The 22,620-nt window shown below is 40.5% G+C and overlaps 3 protein-coding genes across 5 annotated transcripts in view; 2 read left to right on the top strand and 1 right to left on the bottom strand.

Moving 5' to 3' along the window:
* Nucleotides 1–17,464, top strand: CEBPZ (CCAAT enhancer binding protein zeta). 2 transcript variants are annotated; one of them, XM_075496058.1, is made up of 16 exons: nt 1–186; nt 305–1,824; nt 2,872–3,103; nt 3,669–3,843; nt 4,467–4,555; nt 5,073–5,126; nt 5,829–5,931; nt 7,101–7,169; nt 9,629–9,695; nt 11,121–11,221; nt 12,702–12,762; nt 13,869–14,077; nt 15,095–15,178; nt 15,649–15,710; nt 15,798–15,879; nt 16,694–17,464. In XM_075496058.1, exons 1-16 carry the CDS (start codon nt 46–48, stop codon nt 16,831–16,833), a joined length of 3,189 nt encoding a protein of 1,062 aa, XP_075352173.1. In that variant the 5' UTR covers nt 1–45; the 3' UTR covers nt 16,834–17,464. The 2 variants fall into 2 exon arrangements, with proteins under 2 accessions (XP_075352173.1, XP_075352174.1); XM_075496059.1 differs by having other exon boundaries at nt 2–186; nt 1,598–1,824.
* Nucleotides 16,554–19,433, bottom strand: CEBPZOS (CEBPZ opposite strand). Its single transcript, XM_075497185.1, has 4 exons — nt 18,869–19,433; nt 17,261–17,305; nt 16,911–16,994; nt 16,554–16,686 (listed from the first exon to the last, which is right to left on the bottom strand). The coding sequence occupies exons 1-3, from the start codon at nt 19,431–19,433 to the stop codon at nt 16,912–16,914; spliced, it is 693 nt and encodes a 230-aa protein (XP_075353300.1). The 3' UTR covers nt 16,554–16,686; nt 16,911.
* Nucleotides 19,054–22,620, top strand: part of SULT6B1 (sulfotransferase family 6B member 1) — a 9,180-nt gene continuing 5,613 nt past the window's right edge. Inside the window, exon 1 of one of the 2 annotated variants that reach the window (XM_075496073.1) lies at nt 19,054–20,516. In XM_075496073.1, coding sequence (XP_075352188.1) covers nt 20,315–20,516 — 202 coding nt within the window. In that variant the 5' untranslated portion in view covers nt 19,054–20,314. The remainder of the gene's footprint in view (nt 20,517–22,620) is intronic. The other variant, XM_075496075.1, reaches the window with a different exon arrangement.

The following is a 22,620-nucleotide window of genomic DNA, read 5'->3' on the forward strand; positions in this document are numbered from 1 at the left end:
GGAAGCGCGCGCCGCTCATGCGCGCGGAGCTTCCGGCGGGCGGCGATGGCGGCGCTGTGGGATTTCGGCGTGAGGGACCCGAAGGAGGCGGGCGGCGACAGCGGCGAGGAGGAGGACGATGACGAAGAAGAAGAAGATGCCGAAGGCTTCACGCTGGACGAGGTGCTGCGCCTCGGGGGCACCAAGGTAAGGCGGGGGAGGGAGGGAGCGGGAGCACGTGGCGGCCGGCCCGGCCCTTGTGAGGCGCGGGGTGTGGGGGGTGGCGGTGGGGCCGCCTGTAACGGCCGTGCGCTGCCGCCCGCAGCAAGACTACCTGATGCTGTGCGGCGTGGACGAGGCGGAGGAGATGGTGGACGGCGGGAAGAAGGACGCGATCGACGACCTGAAGGAAGGGGAGCTGGAGGCGTTCGTCAGCTCCCTGGGGCTCGGCAAATACGCGAACAGTTGCCTGGTGGTGGAGGAGGGGGAGGAAGACGGCGGCGGCAGCGAGGAGAAAGAGAAGCCCCCAAAGAAAGAGAAAAGCAAGAAGGAAACTAACTCTCCTTCGTTAGAGGGGAAAAAAGAAAAAAAAGTCAAGGAAAAGGCAAGTGGTGTGAAAGACAGCAAGAAAAAGCAAGCTGGTGGTGATCAGGACCAGCAGCTTTCAGCAAAGAAAGAGAGGCTGGAAGAAGATTTTGAATTTCATGCTAGGCAAGTGATACTGATCAAACCAGGGGGCAAATGGTATGATCTAGAATACACCAATGAATTCTCTTCAGAGCCACAAAATCAGATGCTTCTCTCCAAGTATAAGGCCTTGGCCGAAAAGCTGTACCATCATGAGACAGATCTGTATAAGAATAAGACCGATTATCAGAAGGGGGCCTCTTCAGCGTGGATGAAAACTGTTGTGTCGTCGGGTACCTTGGCTGACAGGATGGCAGCGATGACCCTTCTCATTCAGGACAGTGCTGTCCACAGTCTCCAGTTTGTTGAGAACTTGGTAAACCTCGTAAAGAAAAAGGGCAGCAGGCATCAGAGCTTTATGGCTTTGGATACTTTCAAGGAGCTTCTCATTTCAGATCTCTTACCAGACAATCGAAAATTATGGTCTTTCTCGCAGCGACCATTTAACAACATAGAGAAGATGTCGAGTGGCAACAGGGATTCAAGAGACAGACGGTTGATACTGTGGTACTTTGAGCACCACCTGAAACTGCAGGTGGCAGAGTTTGTGCAAGCGTTAGAAACACTGAGTCATGATTCTCTGATGGCAGCGAAATCCCGAGCGCTGGCAGTTGCCCACAAGCTTCTCTGTAACAAGCCTGAGCAGGAGAAAGTTCTGCTCGTTCAGCTGGTAAATAAACTGGGAGACCCTCAGAACAAAATTGCCACCAAAGCCTCTTATCTTTTAGAGATGCTACTTCACAAGCATCCAAATATGAAGGGAGTAGTGTGCAGTGAGGTGGAGAGGCTTTTGTACCGGTCAAACATTAATGTGAAAACTCAATATTACGCCATTTGCTTTCTAAATCAGATAGTCCTCAGTCATGAAGAAAGTGCATTGGCTAACAAACTGATAACTTTGTACTTTTGCTTTTTTCGGAACTGCATTAAGAAAAAAGATGTTGAATCCAAAATGCTCAGTGCTCTTCTTTGTGGGGTAAACAGAGCTTACCCTTATGCTGAGACTGGTGATGAGAAAGTGAAAGAACAAATGGACACGTTGTTTAAAGTTCTGCATCTTGTGAACTTTGGTACCAGTGTCCAGGCCCTGATGTTACTGTTTCAAGTGATGGACTCTCAGCAGACTGTATCGGATAGATACTACGCAGCACTATACAAGTAAGTGACATGTTTGCATTTTTTATATAAATTTCATTTTATGAAGTAGTCACCATTAATTTAAAGTTGTAGAAACAGTTATTTTGCTTTTAAGATCTTGCAAGTTTTGCATCTCATTGGCTAAAAATTTCTGACATTTTGTATGAGATAGAAGAAAAAGCGTGTGATTTGTTTGACTTAACGTGGGGACAAAACAAATGGTAGTGATAGGTTCTAAGAACACAACATATACATTTCATCCTTTGCACGGTTTTCCAGTGGCATGTTTTAATTCCAGATATTATTTGAAACTAATAGATAACTACTTCTGAAATCACTTTTACAGGTACTGTGGTTTAGTCACATAATAGCCTAAAATCTTGTTGTCTTTTTTTGTGGGGGTGTGAGAGAATATTATGCTAACAAATTCTTTAGATAATTTAATTTGTGTAGTTGGAAAGTCTTGTATTATAAAAGTGTCTCTTTTTTGTCCCAGCTGGTTGTTTAGACTCTTTGTAGGATCCTTACAGGTTTCTGTTTAGTAGACCAAAGGGAAGTTGCTGTTTTTTTAAGAGGGGGACTCAAGTTCCCCCAGAATGTGCAATGTATTTAGAGGCCTTCCTGAGCCTGGCAGCCTGGAAAAATAGTGGAGTAGAAAATGAACTTGCCAATACATATGTCTGGTCTGATTGTGAAGCATGCAGATCGCTAACCATTTTTTTTTCTGTTTTTTTGAACATCTGAACAAATCAGGTTAGTTTCTCCCTTTGCATATCTCAGATTTTTAAACTGTTTTCAATTGAACTCAGTTTCTTTATATTTTCTTACAGTTTTTTTAGTTTACTGATACAGGCTTTTTTTTAATCTTCAGAGTCTCATATCTATCTGGAAATATTACATAGCTGTTGACAGTTCAGGGTTGATTGCAATGGTTTTGAGTATTGGGCAACAAGCTGTCACTGGTCTTTAGATGGCATTCTGAAAAATGTAGATGATTGTTGTTAATAGCAATTATTCTCCTACATGCATTACGCCTATCAGCAATATTTTCTCCTGTGTTTTCTACAGGAAGCTTCTAGATCCTGCTTTAGCAACCTGCTCAAAGCCATCCATGTTTCTTAATCTTGTCTATAAATCTCTGAAGGCAGATGTAGTGTTACGGCGTGTGAAGGCCTTTGTGAAGAGGTTACTTCAAGTCACTTGTGGACAAATGCCACCCTTCATTTGTGGAACCCTATACCTTCTATCTGAGCTTCTGAAAGTAAAACCAGAGTTAAGGGTCCAGTTACAGGATCATGTGGTATAAAATGATTTCTTTATCTCATTGTTTTTTCAATAAGAGGTATTTTCATAAGCACCTTTCCCTAACCTGTTTATTAGTAACCTGAGGGTTTGCTAATATGTTATGTTATGGGAGAAAGCACTTGAACAATTATAACTGCATTCAAAATCTGCATAGGTGAAGGTGTTTTAAGCATTCTAGCAGGTCCTGTGGACTTCATTCGCGGAGAGAGGATTAGTTTGCTAAATGCTGTGTAAGCAGGTGAACATTCTTCACCCAAAAGCTTTGTCAAAACATGGCCTGCTTGTTTCTTCTGTCTGCAGTCTCTGAAGTATAGCTAGGCAGGACTGGAATTTTTTTTTATTTCTTCAGGCGGGGAGGGACAATTACAATTCTGTGATGTAAGCTGTAAAGTTCAATTTTAAGTCCTGTATCAACGCCAAAAATCTGTATTGCTTAAACATTGGCCATAATTTGTTTATATTTTTGTAAGTAGCTTCTTAAGAACTATATGTGCATTTTTCTTATAAATCAGAATAAAACCGGAAAGGAAAGGTGTTTGCTAACGTTTTTTGTTGTTTAGGAGTCGGATGATGAAGAGTGCTTTAAGGATCAAGAAGAGGCTGAAGCGGATGAGGAAAAATTTGTGGATGCAGATAAAGAAGTAGAAGGTGAAGAGAGGAGCACAACAGAAAATTCTGCTAAAACAAACGGTTCAACTTCAACAGCCTCATGGGTGCATCATCTGAATATGGGAGGTAAATTAGCAAGAAAATATAATTCATTTAACTTTTAACATTCCATAACAGTGATGTATTGATCAAGACTTGTAAAATTCAATGATTAAAACATTATTTTAGTTTTTCAAATTGAAGTTTGATTCAAAGCAATCAGTCAGAATCGTTTTTCCAGCAGTGATGAAGAGACTGCATGAATCTGTTAGTGTATTTCACTTTATGCAGTTTATTGCATTTGTGCCTAAGCAATAAACAGGCTCGGGATTTTTTGCTTCCGTGTTCAAACACCTTCAGATCAATGTTGCCAAGGTTAGGATGTGTCACTGCTCATTCGCTTGTGAAACTTGCTAGAACAATTCGTCTAGCTTTGAACCTGCTTCTAGTTTCAGTCTTTCCTGAGGGCCTTTTGGAACAGAGCAGGGGTTTTCAGGAGCTTCCTTGGAAGCACATAGGAACTCACCTGGGCACCTGGTCATACACTGGGGAATGGCAGCTGAATAGAACTCTTACTTGCTACTGAAGGAATCTGTGGCCTGTCCAGCTAAGAATGATGGGCAGCATTACTGTCATGGTGAAATGAAAATAATACTCTCATAAAGTTGCCTGAGGAAATTTAAGTTGTTTTCATTTTCTCCACCCCTCAGGCAGGAAGAGTGGAGCTTCGTATGATCCTATGCACCGAAGTCCTTTATACTGTGGCGCTGAAAGTACAAGCCTTTGGGAACTGAAGAAGGTAAGGCATTCTTATGTTGCTGATTACTGTGTTTCTTAGTGTGGCCCTTGTATTGAGAGAAGAAAATTAACTTGGTTATTCTTGGAGTAGCTACGTGGGTAACATAACAGAAAGGTTAAAGCTGACACATTGTTCAGCTTTAAGCTTGTATATATTACTTACAATGCTGATATTCTGGAGTAGGGAATAGGAATTTCTAAGTGGAGATTTGGACAATAATAATATTTTTTGACTTTTGGATCTTAGCTTTGTATCACTAAAGCTTTTCAGTGTTGAATTAAGTAAAATTGTAAGTGAGAATGTATTTAGTTAATGCAAACAAAAGATTAGAACTTGAAGTTCTTCAGTTGTTCAAGGGCAGAGCACATCAGCCTTGCACTACTACATGCATCTGCGTGTTATTTGGTGAGTTACGGAGTGGTCTTATGACATAGTGGTGTTGTCAGGAGTAATATGTCAACATGAGTAACGATTGCATTTATTTTTAAAGTAGAAATAAATGATTCATGTTTTTCAGCTTTCTGAACATTTTCATCCATCTGTGGCCCTATTCGCAAAAACAATTCTAGAAGTAAGTGCTTTAATTAGTCTGTAGCTTTGAAGTTTGATTTTTGTGTTAGCTGTCTTTTGCCATTTGAAAAAATAAGTTATAAAGCCTCCTTGCACTCTGCAGGTAACTAGCAATTCTGCAGCACTGTAGCATACACTCAAATGCAAAGCTTTTCATGGAATTAAAGTGTTTTATGTAAAGGAGACTGCTCACAGAAGTAATTAACTTGGTAGAAATGTGGGTATTACCTGATTCTTAAAGCTTTGTTAGCGTTTTGGTCTATCTTTTTATTTAATGTGGGTTTTTTATGTGGGGAACCCTGCTGTTGGAACAAATTCTTTTTTAATACTGTTGTGGTAGCATGCCAAAAATACTCAAACCTACACAAATATATATTTAAAATATTTATTTTAATTTGAATATATGGTATCCAAATAGTGCTGAGTATTAACTAGTATTAGCACAGTACATTGCAAGGCAGTTCATCACTGAAACAAAGTGAAGGAGGTGTTTTTTTAGTTAAGAAAATATTGAAATTCCAAAAATAAGAACCTGTACAGGAGTGTATTAACTGGTCAGGCTCATGTGATGAAGTATCCCCAAGTCTTTGTTTTTTTAAAGTGTGGTTTAATGTTGTTATTGGACTGTTTGAGTCCTCTGTGTTTAGTTGCTGTCTTTCTAAAATGAAGAACTTAATGGTTTTTGGCTTTTTTCTTCTTTTAGGGAGATCACATTCAGTACTCCGGTGACCCTTTGCAGGATTTCACATTAATGAGATTCTTGGATCGCTTTGTGTACAGAAATCCCAAACTCCATAAAGGCAAAGGTACGAAATTCTCTGTACATATTAGCATATGATCTTTATTATTGATGGTGACCAAACTCTTTTTCTCTCAGATTGCTAAGTAGCCCTATGTGCTTGTCAAGTATTTGGGGTGCATGTGGTGCAACAGAGGAGAGGGATCAGTCTTCAGGGCTGCAAGAGAGATGTCAGCAAGTCAGAACCAGCTGAGAGTCACATACTGCTGCCTCTCACATCCACAGTGCAGAAATTGCTAACCTAGCAGGAATAAGCAAAGTGATAGGGGAATATAAACACTACAGAATGGTTGAGGTTGGAAGGGACCTCTGGAGGTCATCTGCTCAAGCAGGGCCACCTAGAGCAGGCTGCCCAGGCTGTCCAGATGGCTTTTGAATGTCTCCGAGAATGGAGACTCCACTGCCTCTCTGGGCAACCTGTGCCAGTGCACAGTCGCCCTCACAGTGAAAGAGTGTTTCCTGATGTTCAGATGGAGCCTCCTGTGTTTCAGTTTGTGCTCATCACCTCTTGCCCTGTCCCTGGGCACCACTGGAAAGTGCCTGGCTCTGTCTTCTTTACCCCCTCCCTTCAGGTGTTTAGATGCATTGATGAGATCCCCCCTGAGCCTTCTCTTCTCCAGGCTGAACAGTCCCAGCTCTCTCCACCTTTCGTCGCAGGAGAGATGCTCCAGTCCCCTCTAGCCATCCTTGTGGCCCTTTGCTGCACTCTCTCCAGTAGTTCCATCTCTCTCTTGTGACCCTGGGGAGCCCACACCTGGACACAGCACTTCAGGCTTGGCCTCACCAGTGCTGAGCAGAGGAAGGATCACCTCCCTCCACCGGCTGGCAACGCTCCTCCTCATGCAGCCCAGGATACCGTCAGCCGCCTTTGTCGCAAGGGCCCGTTTTTGGCTCACGGTCACCTTGGTGTCCACCAGGACACCCAGGGTCTTTTCTGCAAGCCACTTTCCAGCTGGGCAGCCCCCAACATATACTGGTGCAGGAGGCTGTTCTTCCCCAGGTGCAGGACTTTGCCCTTCCCCTTGTTGAACTGCACGAGGTTCCTGTCAGCCCCTTTCTCCAGCCTCTTGAGGTCCTTATGGATGACAGCAAAACCCTCTGGTGTATCAGCCACTCCTCACAGTTTTGTATCAATAGTAATAAAGTAATTTGTTTCTGATTTATGTTCTGCTACAGAAAACACCAGCAGTGTGGTAATGCAGCCGAAGAAGAAGCAGTTTATGAAAGATATGCAGAATCTTGCAGGTAAGCCAGCCCCTTTTCAGTTAAGATTATGACGGCTAAAAAATTCTTGGCTGGTTGTTGTAGACATAGGTCATCTGTGCTGTCTGTGCTATTTCTGTTAGCAATAAAAGAAAGTCCTGTCCATCAGGAGTGCAGTGGTGGTGCCTGATGTTCAGGATCAGGTCTAATCTTCTTGTAAGGGTGCATGGAATCTCCACAGCTGAAACTTTGGATCCATTGAATCATTTTAAGAACAAATGACATAGAGAAAGTAATTTACCTCAGCTGTTAGCCTCTTGAGTAGGAAAGCACTTTGTCTTCTACTGTAGCACTTGGCTACACACCATTTTTTTTTTTTAAGACCTTTCTTTTCTCTCTGTTTTTCCCCCTTAATTGTCAATTACTTTCTATTGTAGTAATTCCTTTTTCTTAGGCAATGCATGATGAAGATCATACCTTCTGTTTAGCCATCCCATTAAGACATGTATAACAGCAAAGGACAGAGCTACTGAAAACTGCATGCCTTGTTTTCTGTGCTATTTTTGCTATGACCTGCATATGGTTCCTATACCTTCTCTTATGCTGTTACCTTTTTCCTGCATCCCCCTAAAATGAAATACACCCCCTGGGTAAAGAGTAGATTAGCAGTCTCATATAAAAAGTTTAGAACATTGTTACAAATTTGCTTGTAGCTGGCAATGTGACCCCTTAGGGGGGAAAAAAGGCTAAAAAACGCCTTAGAATTTATTCCAGGTAATGATATTTCTAGTTAGAAGAGCAATCTGTTGGGGTACTAACCTCAGAGGGACATGAATTTGTAAAATACTAACTAAATATTCTGCTCACAAACATGCCATTCTTATGTCTGCCATCCTAGTTTTACGAATAATGTTTTTTGAAGTTCTTAAAAATATCTGAAATTATATAAAAATCTTTAAAACATGTGCTGATCTAGCAGTAGTTAATATAGTATTATTGTGTAGTTAATGCTTTTGTTTCCAAGTTATCATGAAACTACTTCTATTCTGCTTATTGTGATTGAAAAATGACTTAATCTCAGAAAATGGATTTATATAATGATTTAAATCACATTAAGCTCTTTCATTAAATGATATGGATTACTCCATACAACGCCACAGCTGCAGCTATTGTTAGGATTAGTGTAAGGTATCTTTGGCACTGTTATTTTGCTAAGAGTCTTCCTGCCTCCAGAAAGAGGCTGCCTTTTGTCTAGTCCCACTGTTTCCAATGATTAAGAAGGCAGGATTTGGTGGTAAGAACCAGCAGTTAAAAAATCAGGGTAAACCATCAGTAAAACATGCTGCTTGAGGACAGAAGAGGTACCATCTTCTGTGGTAGAATCTCTGTAACAATCCCTTTCCTCTAACTTTGGGTCTATTGTGTTGCACAGAGGTTTTAGTTACACAGATTAGCTGATGTACCTTTACTGATGCATGGTTTTATGGCTATTAAAGCGTAAAGTAGGAATTTTTACCTAGAATGCATTTGAAGGTACAGTTTGTTTATTGCATTCTTTAGTTTATTCTGAGCGGAAGGAGCAGACTGAGCATTTAGAACTAGATTTGAGGAATTTAAGTGAAACACATTCCTCATTCAAATTCTACAAATGAAACATCTGATACAAAAATATGGATATATTAATATGGATACAACAATCTGCACTTGTTGCATGTAGCTGGTCTCTGCTGAGGCTTAGAGAACTGAGATTGCAGATCCTCTGGTACCTTCTACTGTTCATTTGAAGAGTCCTTCTGTGAGTATGCTGATCTGGTTTCAGAAACCTGAACGCTTGTCACTTAGAAAATATTATAATCTGTGCTCACTGTGATAATCAGTAGTCTCCTGTGATTTAGTTCTGAGGTGGAGGAGGGAAGGGGAATGTATAAGGGTATCAGTCTCTCACAGGGTAAAAAGCTTCTCCACAGGGAACCTGATCAATACCCTAGTTGATCTGCTGTTGCAGTGTCATATTTTGCCTCAGTTCCTCAGAAATGGAGGCAGGGTGAGGCTCAATCCCTTCTTCAACATGCTCAGCTGGTGTATGGTCCTGCCTTGCAGCTACTGCTGAACATTTCTACTGCCAGGAGTGCTGGGCGAAAGCGGTTCCAGTGTTTTAGTGCATGACAGCGAATTTATCTTATTTCCTACTTTGTTTTTTTTTTTTTCTTTTTTTTTAAATGCATTCCAGCTGTAGGTGATTGCAAAACCTCCCTTGCTGATACATAAATTAGAATCTGGTTAGGGCTATGCCTCTTGAGTTTTTCCATAGGGTCTGCTCACATCTAAGTATCAGTATATACACTGAGAAATGTTTGAAGAGGTTTTGAGATGAGCTCCACTTTATTTAATGGATGACACTGGTATCTGCATACTTCTGTCTGTGTATGTTGTTAAACTATTTAAAAGAATAACAGTAATTTCAACTTGAGGTAAAATCTGTTCTTTTTTTGTTTTTGAAGTCAACAGTAAGGAATTCCGTGCCAAAGATGAAAGCAAAATCCCAGTGGATGAAGTGTTTTTTCACAGGTAATGAAATACTTGCGAACATTCATTTTAAGTGTTGTTTTTGAACGCAATGCCATCAAACCCCATTACATTTCATAAGTATTCTTTGGTATTCCAAGTGTTTGCAAAATTTGATTAATTTGAGTGACTTCTGATGATAGTACTTTCCTTAGAATGTAATTTCAACATTTGTCAAAAGTGCTTAGGAAAGAATATCACTTATGAACAAAGGCAATCAGTGCTTGTAGTCTAAAATGAAGTAAGTTGACATTGTAATAAAGAAGTCTTAAACAATGGGTAATGGTGAATGTCTTGTGGGTTGTAATTCTTATGCGTTAGAAAGTATATTTAAAAAAACCTGGAATATACCTTGTTTATGTTATTAGCGTCAAAGCTTATCAGAATGGAACAATGCAAACAATGTCAGAGGAGCTAGTTTTCTGTGTATTTATTTTTTAATTATTTATAGTTCTTTCCATTTAGTTGGCTTTCCTTTCAGATTATGATATAAAAATGCAGCTGTAACACTAAAATTGAAGTGATACACATTTGGCAAAGATTTGTTCTTATTAGATCAAAATACTGGTTACCTGTGAGCGGCTCCTTAGGAAATCAGTGTTTGAATTAAATTCATTTATTTTGTTTAATTCACTTTGGTATTTTTGTTTGATATAGTCATTGCTGTAGGCACTTTAAAAATTTTTGAAGTATCAGGTTAATGGAACTTACTAATTTTAATTAATTGATATCATAATATTGAGGAATATAATATTAATAAATACATAAAATAGTGATAATAATTTTGAGATTAAAGAAAAGCAGCTTAAAAACATACCCATCTAAAAAGTTAACAGTATTGTTACATTGAAGGTGGCTGAAACTGAGATTACACATTTAAAGTCTTCCATATGAAGTGCTGTACTCTTTTGCTCTTGTGTATGATCAAAATTGCCTTCTGTGCTTGGTGGTTCCTTAATATGAAATGAAGGAGAGAAAGTGGTTTAAAATGGCTGACAGAAGGTAAAACTAAGCACACAAAAGAAGAGGGCTATGGTGGAAAATTTTACAGAACTTAATGGATGAATCTCTTTATATAAAACTTTTTTCCCCAATTAGATTCAAGTTGAACTTGATCCTTTCTTCCTTATTAGTGTAAGGCAGATTTTCACATCTTTCTTGTGCCCTTTTATAAATTCACTATGTTCAAAATAACTTCTGGTACCTTTGGCTGTGAAATTTCTTTGTTTTAAATCTTACAGTAGTGGCTTACTCTTTGAAAAGCAAAGAAAATATAAATCTCTGATTTGAGATGTGTTTGAAACTATTACTTACAATTTCCAACTGGCAACATATACGTGAAACAATGTGCAGTCTGTCTTTTTTAAAAAACTTGTCATAAAGATCATCACCTGTAATTTTGTCTCTGAGAGCAATATATTATTTCAGATTTTATTCAAAGTTCGATAAGAGGAGAGAGAAACAAAAGCGTCAGGATGATGAAGAAAGTGTGGAAGATGTAGATGATGATGAATTTGAAAGGGCACTGGGTAAGGTTGTGTTTTTCCTTGCAGTAACTATCCCGACATTTCCTACTTTTGCAAATTATTAATTTATCCTTTTTATAGTTTATATTGTGTAAAAGAGTCAGATACAGGAATATGGAAGTGGAAGAAAACTGGCTTTCCCGTTCCCATTCTGTGCTACTACAGCCAGCAGTTCATACTATCCATCACATAAGCCAACTGGATGGCCATCTTGTAAAAGAGGTCTTGCTCTCAGTACTGCAGTAGTGTTCATCTCGTTGGAATGGTTGGAAATGGTCTGATTTTGAACATAAGCTCATGAGTGGCAGTTCATGCCTTTTTGTTCTTTTCCTAATGTAGTCTGCGAGTTAAATAACTTTTTCTAACAGCATGTAACATTTGCTTCTATTCTTTCTTTACTGCTTGACTTTTTTCAATCTTCCTTACAGGTTCTCTCATCATTCCTGACATCTTTCGTGAGGTTATTTGGTTCAGTTAGGTCCTTGGCAAACTTCTGCAGTAGTCTTCACTCTTCCTTGTTTGCTTTGGAATTAGTGTATGATTTGTTCCAGAATCTAAATTTGCTAGTGTACCATAAAATGTCCATTATTTTATGATTTTGTATTTTAATTGTACAGTAATATATGTATTTGGAAAAAAAAAATCCAGTTAGCTCTCCATAACTGTTTTTGTACCATATTTTTAGAGAATTCTGAACTCCCATAGCAGGATTCTTCCTTAGTGACACAATCAGTATGGTCTTAGTTATAACAAGATCCATTACTAATTATGATTGTTGTTTTTTTGTTAGTATCTCTAATAAGCTGACTGTCTCTGAGAATTTGCTTCATAAATTCAGAAGCTTAAATTAAGGATCCTCTAATGTTAGTATTTACTCTTTGAAACAGAACAGTTGTAATTTTTCAGATTTTGTTTTTACCTGCTATCTTATATAGCAATTTGTTCCTAAGTGAATCCGATGATAGGAGCTTTCATCCTCTAGTCTGCTTGCTTTTCTGTTAAAAATTATAGTGAATACTTCTAATCTGAAAATTAACATACACGTTAGCTGGCAGGACACTTGCTTGGGGTATGTTAATTGAGTCTTTGTTCTATCTGACTTGGAGCAAGTGTTTGAGACTTGCGATATCCCACCTGCCAACTAAGTTTGAATCACTAGGCAACTGTGTGTCCATTTGTGTCTGTCTGCCTCCCACATCATCTAGTTCTGGCCAGAAATTACATCCTGGATAAAAGAAAACTTGCATTATTTTTCAAAGAAAAATATTTTTTTAGGAAAATTCCAGTTAGCTTTAGGTAACTTTTTTGTGGAGTATTTTTCTATAGGCATATGAACCCTTTGGTACCGGGGCCCTTTGTTACTGATGCAGATCATATAAACTGTTCAGGAAAATAATATCTAAAATGAATATATTTTGCAATTACTTCATATTTCTTTGTTTGACTTTGTTTTGTAGTAATAAACACATTTTTTTCCCCCTAGATACATTTGAAGCTGCTGATAATGCCATTGATGTTGGCCAGGATGACCTTGATTTTGCTGGGTAAGACTTTAAATTGGTTCTTTCTTCTCTTGTTTTAATACCTATATAGACTTTTACTCTGCAAAATTGGGTAGACCTTTTTCAAAAAGACTCAGAATATCACCGTGCAAAAATGGCAATAGCAGTTGAACGCTGGGTAGTGCTGCTCTTCTGCATGTCCCATAATGGAGCATCGTGATCCTGTGGTGCTTACAGTCTGCTGGCTTGACACGTGAGACCTGTAGTATTTTATTTATACAATGCAGTGACCCAGTAAGCAAGGTAAAATCTTATTTGTTTTTCATTGTCTCAGGTTTCTGTTTGAGAATTACCAAGTACAAAAGGAAGCAGAATGAGGCATAATGGTACTGCTGCTGTAAGGACTGGTTGTAACTGGACCTAATGCAGGAAATAAACTTTGTGGAATCCAGAATCGCAGAGCTCAATTCTCAGGAAGTCGGCAGTTTCATTAATCATAGAATCATTTAGGTTGGAAAAGACCTTTAAGATCATCGAGTCCAACTGTGAATGATTAAGTAGCCTCTTTTTTACTTAAAGTATCTGAAATACAGCTTTCAAATCAGCAGAGAAACCTTTTTTTCTTGAGGTGAAAGGAGACTTAAAGCTTAAACTTCTAGTGAAACCTGAACATTTTTGTGATCCAGACTGGTGTGTAGCAAAGAGGAGACAAAAAACCCCAAGTAACCGTCTAGTGCATGAAGAACCATGCTTCCTTTCTTAAGAAAAAAAAAAAAGAAGTCTTATTTCTTCATTTAGTAGAGTTGCTAGGGATACCAGCAGTTTGTGTGTTTTACAGGAAAGACTTTCTGAAAAGCGGCAAAGGCACATAGGAGATAAAAGGCTGAATCTGACATTTTTCTTAATTTCAGAATAGGATTCTCTCCAGAACTTCTTAAAATGGTTGGCTTCTATAGTACAGTTCCATATGCTGATGTTGAAAACATACCTGAGCACAGAATACATTTTTCTTAGGTCTCAGCCTACATTTACAGTAGTTTGCAATGATGTTGAACTTTTAACATAGTGTTTGCCGGTAGACAGATGTTATCTGGATGCAAACAGTATTTTGCGAGATTAAGTGCTAAGCTTGTTATGTATTCTTTTAGTAATATAAAAAAGAAAACCAAAGGCGGTAAGAAAGGCCAAAGAAGCGAGGAATCCAGTGCTGACTGGGAGGATTCTGATGATGAAGATGAATTCAGTGATCTGGATGATGAGGAAGTCTCCTTAGGAAGTATGGAGGAAGACTTTGGAGAGGATATGGACGAAGAGGGAGGTGTATTTATGGATGTGTCTGATGATGATACCAGCCTAGGTAAAGTACCATTTATTATCAAAAAACGAGAAGAAAAAGCTTTAAAAATAGGTTATCTAATATATAATTACATATGTATAAATTCAGCTTTAGTTACCTAGGTGGGAGGTTTGGCTTTTAAGTAAAGAAGTGACAACAAGCCCTTCTCTGGACAATGAAGTCTTAAAAGAAACATTTCCTGGCACTAGGTGAGAGTGGGAATAGGCATCTGGGTATAAAAACTTGCAAACAAGACATATTTCTTTAATTCTGAAAACATTGGCAGTAACAAAAGTAGCTTTATACACAAATAACTGGCTCCAGTAGGCAGAAATATTAAAAGATCTCAAAGAGAAAAATAAAAAACCCAATCTGGTACTTGGTAACTTTTTTATTTCTTTAGACCTTGTTGATTTTTTTTAGATGAGGTAACTTTTATTTAAATAGCTGTCTCATAAGGAACAGCTTACTCTTCTAATACAGCTATGCACCCAAATTTTTATTACCACTACAATAATAACTGATCGTTGCACCTGCATGGTTTTATTATCTTTTCAATTGAAAAGTGCAGTTTACACAGTATACAGTTTATGTGGCCGGACATGCACAGATTAATGGAGTATTTCAACTAATAACTTAAGGTCACAGGAAGATGATTGAGGGTAGGGGAGGTAAGCTATTCATACAGCTGTTAACACATTAATCTTTCATGAGATTATTATTTCACCAGACTTACCAAGCAGACATTCAAGGTTTACATAACATCTGCTTTTAGCCTTCGTATTTTATGTATCTTATTTCATTCCTTTTTGGTGCTGTGGAAAAAAAGCATGGCACACCACTGACCAATTTTTAATTGTCTGGGTTGAAGAAATCCCAGATTTGGTTGTGCGCACTGTGTTTTAAACTTTTTTAACGTAAAGACTCGGACCATTATGACAAATATGTCTAAAAAGAAATTTAAGTCTCTGTTGTGCTTGAAATACATGTACATGGTATGGGAATGAGGGATTGATGTATCTTTTTTTTTTCTGTCAGACCCGAACAAGGACAAGCAATTGAAGTCTGTCAGTAAAAAAGGCAAGAGAAAGAAAGATATTAATTTTGTGGGATCACTTGAAGGTAAGGAAACACTGCCATGATTTCCATTTGAGAAGGCTTAATACAAATACAGAGTCTGGAAAACTTTGGAATCAGAGGGTTTTAGTACTGTAGATTATCTACACTTTTGGATCTGGGTTCAGATTTGAATAAACCATAAATGAAAAGGAGGTTGTCTTCCAACCAGTGTGGCCTGATTCAGAGTGACAATCTGCTGTTGAAGGACTGGGAATCAAAGGAGGAACTTTTGAAGGAAGGATGGAGTTGTACTGGCAGTTTGTGCATCTATTACTAACACCTGATGCACAGATTTGTGCTATTTAGTTCTTGTTTGGAAACCTTTTTCTCAGGGGAGGTGGAGAATAAAGGCTTGTAACACAGCTATTTTAGATGGTCTCATTAAATAAATAAAATTAAAAACACGGTAACACTTTTAGTGTCTTTGTGAACTTGAAATTCTGTCTCATAAGAATAATACTTTTTGTTTGAAGGATCCAAGGGAGGAAAGAAGAGAAAACTCAAAGATGCCAGTATACTGGCATCTGCAGAAGAGGTGAGTTTGATCAGTGCTTAGCAAAAGAGTGATCAAGCATTTTACCTGTTTCTTTGTAACAAAATACTAAAATTTCTCTCTTTAAAGTTTGGCTATCTGCTGGATGAAAATGCTGGGTCTAAGTTTGACAATATCGGAATGAATGCCATGGCCAACAGAGATAATGCAAGTAAGTACATGCTACACATAGCAGATAGTTGTAACGCTGTTTTACTTCTTTCTCTTCAGATTCTGTACTTAAAAAGATGTACCTTCTTTAACTGACACACACACACGGTCAGAAATCACACAGTAGGGACAGTAGCTCAACGTCAGTAAGACACGACTTTGTTTTCTTCAGTTACGAGAGATGCCCAGTACTAATGTTAACTGTGACTACTGGAGTGAATAAGGCTTCAGAAAAGAGCAGGAGGCTATCATGTGGCCCTTTCACACTGTAAATAAGGACAGGCAGTATGCTGTTTGTTAAGTGCTCATGTGAATTTTGCTCTGATGAAGAGTGTCCTGGATTCCAAGGCGTAAGGCATGGCTGCCTTTATCTACCTACCAGAGTATTTCCTTGCAGTATCAGTGAAGCAAAAGTAGTTTCCCAGAAATAATTCTAATGAATTAGATGTGTATATACGGATTGAATAATCAGTCCTTTGTAGAGCTTTTACAAACCTTGCTGGTGTCACCTGAAAAATGTGAACAGCAGCACTCAAACATCGTGTACTCCTAACGCAAGTGTGTCTAGCATTAGTAAAATACAAAGCAATGGCAAGAGCAGTCTTAAACTCTGAGATTCTGAGATGGTAGGGTATGTTTTGTGAAATGAAAAAACCAAAACTTTCTCTGGTGTCAAAAAAAAAATGGGCAGCTTGCACTTTATTAACATTTATAAATACAGTAGCCAAGTTTTAACTTTTACATGATTCATCTGGATTCCACATCATGGTCAGAGGTATCCATCAGCTCCTTATTTCTCGCCTTTCCTCTTACAGGTGTCAAACAGATCCAGTGGGAAATAGAGCGTGACAAGTGGCTTCACAATAGGGATGTGAAAAGCATCATCAAAAGGAAGAAACAGTTCAGGCACAGAGGGCTGAAAAACAAGTACAAAGGCAAGAAATCAAAAAGATGAACCAGACATTTTAATGTGGACATTTTTACAGTAATTATTCTAAAATAATTTTTTAATTAATCACACATCTTTCTTACTTCAGTTCTTGCTGCTTAACCATGTCATTTGGTCATTCTCCCTTATGCCATGAATTCCAGACCACTCGTTGGATTTGTAATACACTGAAAAATAGGAAAATCCATGTCAGCTGTAAGTAGCCTGTCATGTCTGAAGGTGAGCCACTTTGTGGCTAGTTTTGTTGGATGTATAGTCCTCCAGTTCTGAGGACTATCCAACAGTCTGACACTCCAGCTGCACCTATGCATAACAATAAACACTTCTGCAGTGTCTCCTGGGGTAAGTTTTAAGCAGTAATAAAATCGGTTTTATACATAAGATGCAACAGAAGCTTTAGCCATCCTTCTGAAGCCAACAACTACAAACCTACCTTCCAGAATTGATGGAAACCTCTTCTGCATTGTATATCTGAAATCTGACAAGAAAGATAAATCCCAGTTACTTTACCCAACATATTTTAAGATGAATAATTAAATGCATTATTTTTCTAACTAGATTAGTTTTACGTAAATTTGTCTGAGCTCCTTTGTTACAGCCACCATTAAATAATGTGATCTGAATTTACTTTTTTAAATTGTATCACAGACTGTATCAGGTTACAGCCCTATCATCACAGTGTTCTCTGAGCTTCCTCAAATTGTGATAACCAAATACAAGCTACAAATTCACAAGAAGCTGAATGCCTCTCATAGACTGACATGGAAAGTAAAACTGGGAAAACTACTTCGTTTCCTTATGCAGGTGTTCACTGAATCCTTCTGTGGGCTGCTCTGGCAACCCAGTAGAAAATCATGTAATGACAGCTTTGTGCTATTTTAATGATTTACAGCAGCTCATAGAAGGATCTTATCAATGCTAGTACTAGCACAAAGAAAGCGGTGAAAGCCTCATTCTGAGCACACTGAGCTGTTAGATGAGCTCACTGCACCTACAGAACTACACAAACTCCAGCTTAAGAAAATCTTCTGTAAAGGCATATAAGAATTAGGACCTAGAACTGAAAAGGGGGAGAAATGAGAAACCATGAATGCCCAGCACCACGTTACCAAGATATACTGATACATCTATTTTCCACATTTTGCATTTTTATAAAAAAAAAAAATATAATCAAACTGACGTAGTGTAGGTGAAGTTCAGCTTGAACTTGGTGTAAGACTGCACTGCGGCCGAAATGGGTGGGCTCATGCCCTCCCAGCCACAGCAGCAGCTGCCTTTTGGCTCGCACTGACCCTGCAGGTAGCAGGACTTTTCCTGCAGGGGCACAGGTCTGTCAAACTAGCGCTGCACCCTGCAGAGCCCCAAATGCAAAATAAGGCCACTGCTGCGCAGAGCAAATCTTGCAGTAATTAAGTCGGTGCTTGGCTTATTTTTGTGTTACCTAGGCACTGAGTCGTAAGTCTGAGAGACTTGAGGGAATGAAGCTAAATCATCTGGAAGATGACGCTGGCTGCCTCATGCCAGCCTGGTCTGTTGTCTACCTGGGAAATGTCAAATCACAGAGCCAATGAGACCTAGATATGAGCCAGGGGATCGCTTCAAGGGCTGAACGCCAGATGCCTGAAACAGGATTGATCAACTCCTGCCTAGTTTGCAGCCAGCCTCTCCTTTTTAAGTTCCCATTTGAGCTGATGCTGTTACTATTAAAACGCGTAAGATTCAGCTTTGTTCTTGGTAGTCACGTGCTGCCTTTCAAAAGTTTCCCCACGGTTTTGGTTTTCTAAAACTAAAATAGCAGTTTGTCCCTGAGGATCCGTGTAACAAGTGATTACTGTGTACGTACACTAATACAAGCCAAGCTACTGACCCCGACGCGGCAGGTTTTCTTAAGAAACCCACGCACGCAGCGTAGGCGCCGTGGCGGTGTGAGGCGCTCCGGGCACCTCGGGCGGCCCCCGTGTGGAGGAGCTACCCCTGTCACGGCGGCACCGGCAGCCGCCCCCTCCCCCGGCGGGGTGTGACCCCGGCCGCCCCGTCGCACCTTGGCTGCGGTCCATGGCGCGGTAGAGCAGGAGGGCGCCGAGCAGCCCCGCCGCCTCCAGCAGCAGCAGCCCCTTCACAACGCGCCGCGCCATCGCCGCCGCCGGGGTACGGCGCCCTTCCGTTACCGCCGGTAACGGCTGGACATGCGCAGTGCACTCGCACCGCCTGCGGTTTGCGCACCTTTTCCGCACAGGCGGGCCGCGCATGCGCATGCCGTTTTCTCGCGCCTGCCCGGTCCCGTAATGGCCGACCCAGCGCCGACCTTGGTGGTTGAGGTCCTGCCGAGGCGCTAAGCTGCTGCCCCGTCGCAGGCAGACGGAGGCAGAGGTGCGTCTCGGCAACGCGCGGCTCCCCCCGCTCCGCTGCTGCCGGGGCCGGCCCAGGCGGGGCTGTTGCTTAGCACAGCGATGGCGTTGGGTGCAAGTGGCAGTCCTTGGCCGCTGCCGCTCGCCCGCGGCGGTCCCCTCAGGCTGCTGGCAGCCGGCGCGACTCGCCGCCACCTTTCCCTGCTGCCCAGGAGCCACTGTCCCTGCCTCGCTGTTCCAGCTGTGAGCTGGCAGCATGTGTGCCCGCCACAGCTAAGAGGCTGGGCCAGGCCTTGCTGCCTCATGTTGAGGCTCTTGAGCAGGTGCCCCCTGTTAGGCGAGGGAGCAGGCCTGTGCTGCGGTACTGCTCTCCTGCTGCTTCAACTGGTGGAAGAGCTCCTCTGCTGCTCCTGGGAGCCAGCACCGGTCTGTGTTTCCTGCTAGGGGAAAGCAGCTACGTACATAAGGCTCATGGCTTTTAAAAAGGGATCCTAGTTCTGTCATGAGGATGTTCAAAAAACCTTTGCCGTGCAAGATCTCGGTATTTAATTGTCTTTTTAACATAAAAAAGGGCATTAGTGCAGACTAGCTCCCACAGGGGTTATTTAGAACCTAAAATGGCAGCATCGCTTCCCTCTCAGTATTGTTCTTTCTGTTTTATGGGTTTGATTTAATTGTTTTCTATTACTCGCTACCTGTTTCTCTTAACTCATAGTATGGGGCTGACTTTATTGCCAAAATAAAACCTCTTGGGATTTTTCTTGTTAGGGACTTCCTTTTCTTTGTGAGATGCTTTTTTTCCTATTAATGTTATGTAAGATTAGATATAATATTTTGCTGCTGATTCTTACAAGGTGATGCATTTTCCAATTCTGTTTTCCCTGGTGACTGAGCTTGCAAGTATTACTTAATCTCAGTGGGATTTCTTAATAAAGTAATTCCTGTTCTGTAGATTATAAGTGGACAGGATCAACCCAGCTTCCATTTCTAGAAAGGTGGGAAGGGAGGAGAGAAAGAAACATATCAAATTCGGGGGAGGGCAGAAGTAACGCCAAGGATTTCTACTCCACCACTTAAAAGTCTATTTAAAGGCACTTACTGCATTAGACTAACAGTTTCACACCCCAAAGGTGGTAAACATGGCTGAGGATAAAAAAGCCTTTGTTGATGAGATAAATAAAGTGTTGGCAAAGTCTGAAGGGCTTACCTTGAAGGATCTACTGTTCTCCTACCGGGGGACTCCGTATCCTGTCACAGTGTGCAGCGCGGAAACTTTCCAAGCCCTGGAGAACCTGGAAGCCAGAAAAGATGATATGGTGCTGGTGTCCTACCCCAAATGCGGTGAATACATTATAAATTGCTTGCTGTAGTCTACAATACTGTAACTAATTAGCTGACACAATAAGAAGGAAAACCAACTGACTGTGGTTTTACATTGTGTGAGGATATCGGGCATTTCTACTACAACCAGAGGCAGCAGGTTTTTGTCCTGCTTTATCTTAATTAAGCAGTCTGTTGCACTGCTTTTTAATATGGTTTATGTTTCTGAAAAGAAAAGTTTTAGTGTTCAAAAATATTTTTGACTGAAGAAGTGAGGATAAAGTACATAGTTTTTTATATATTAGTGGAACAAGACAACTCTGCCAGTATGATAAACTGTATTCTGACAAGCATGTTAGTAATGTAATGTAGTGTAGTGTACAAAAGCAATAGAATTTCACATTAGACTTTAAGGTGTAGAAAGTGACATGGCACGGCATCTTTACTTGCAAAATTATAAGCTGTTTCTTAGCATTATTCAGTATCAGCATTGATTTTGTTTTGTTACTCCAAAATGGTATTGACTAAGACATACTGGAAGTCTAAATCTTTTAGTCAGAAGTTTGCAGAAAGGACAAAAGGTGCAACAGGAGCAGTGAAAAAAACCCAAACAACCAACTAGTTGATTTTGATCAGTTTTATTAAATGTCAGTTCTGAAATGGTGGCTTACAAGGAAGGGATGGGTTTTGCTTATCTAGGAAATCCTATCGAAGCATATGTTTCTTCTTTGGGACCCAAGCAGCAGAAGCTTAGGATTGTGAGAGAAAATGTGGGTCCAGAGAAGGATTTCACTAGCATGGTAGTGGATGCGGTCAAATTGGGCTCTAACCAGAGATTCCTAGGTCAAGGTGTCATTCAGCACATAGAATTCTTACTGGTTGGTGAGTTCTGATCTGGAAGGAAACTGGTGTATTTAGGGGCTTAAGGAGTACACCTGTAGTGTTTAGGGTGAATTTATAGCAGCTGTGAGACAGGACACTGAGCCAAGAGAAAGAGAGGGCAAATACAAAAGCAGGGATCTGGCACAAAATGTGAAATGTGCATCTTTATTAAAGGAGCCTGTAATTCCATTGGGTTTGGGTCCAGAGTTCTGCTGGACCCTATAAAGACCTAGAAGGTCATTGTCATAAATTGGCACTGGCTTTGATTTCTCACAGAGTTTGGAAGCGTTCAGGCACAGAGTCATGATACTGACTGCCTCTGAGGTTTAATAACTCAGCAAACCTCTCCTGCTCAGGGAGAGGGATCAGTAGATAAAGAAAGAGATCTCAAACTGTTAATATTGGGCAGTTTGTGGGAGGTCAGCAAGGGAAAATTTTACCAAAGACCACTGCTAGTTGTTCAGTAGGAGAGGGAGTACACAGCTCCCTGTGGTCTACTGGGGAATGCAGCACCCTGTTACCCAGCAGGCGCTGCTGGAAAGGCATGTACGGGAGGTTGCATGGAAGAAATGGGAGAGCAGGAGGGAGACAAAATGCTGCTTTTGTGCTGTGCAGTGTAGTTACAATCTGCAGGTAAATCTTTTGGAATTTTCTCCTATTTGGATGTTTGCTCTTGCACTCTTAAACAGTGCTAAATAGATTTCTTGTCCTAATTTTCTATAGCTTGCAAAGTGGGGGGGGGGGGGGGGGGAAGTCAAGAAGGGAGGATAAAGAATGAAAAGGAAATATTATCTCCCTCAGTTTGAAACCAGAAGTTGCTGGGCTCCCTCTTGCCCCTTGATGCGACACTTCGACCCACCAAGCCATAGTGTCACCAGGTACTAATAAAAATCTCTCTGCAGGCCTCTTTCCCTCTTGAACCAAGTGAGCCTGGTGTCTGGCTTCCTCTGCCAGCTTCTCAGGTGTTTTCCATGCAGGGTTCAAAGTCTTTGGCATTTGATAGGTTTAAATGGTCATGAACATGCCTGATGAAGGACTTGCATTGAGGCCCTTCAAAAGCTTTGTCTCTCAAAGCTTTAATATAGTCCTCATTCCTTTTACTTATTAAGTGTTATGAAGGTTAAGTTACAGTAAAGTCTCACTATATAAAAGGTTTCCCCCAACTCAGGTGTGCGCAGTGGAGAGGAAAACTCTGATGCAGAGAACTATTGATGAGGTCGGGGTAAAGCACGATGGAGCTCCA

This window comes from Mycteria americana, chromosome 3 (genome assembly GCF_035582795.1).
Source record: "Mycteria americana isolate JAX WOST 10 ecotype Jacksonville Zoo and Gardens chromosome 3, USCA_MyAme_1.0, whole genome shotgun sequence".
NCBI lineage: Eukaryota > Metazoa > Chordata > Aves > Ciconiiformes > Ciconiidae > Mycteria > Mycteria americana.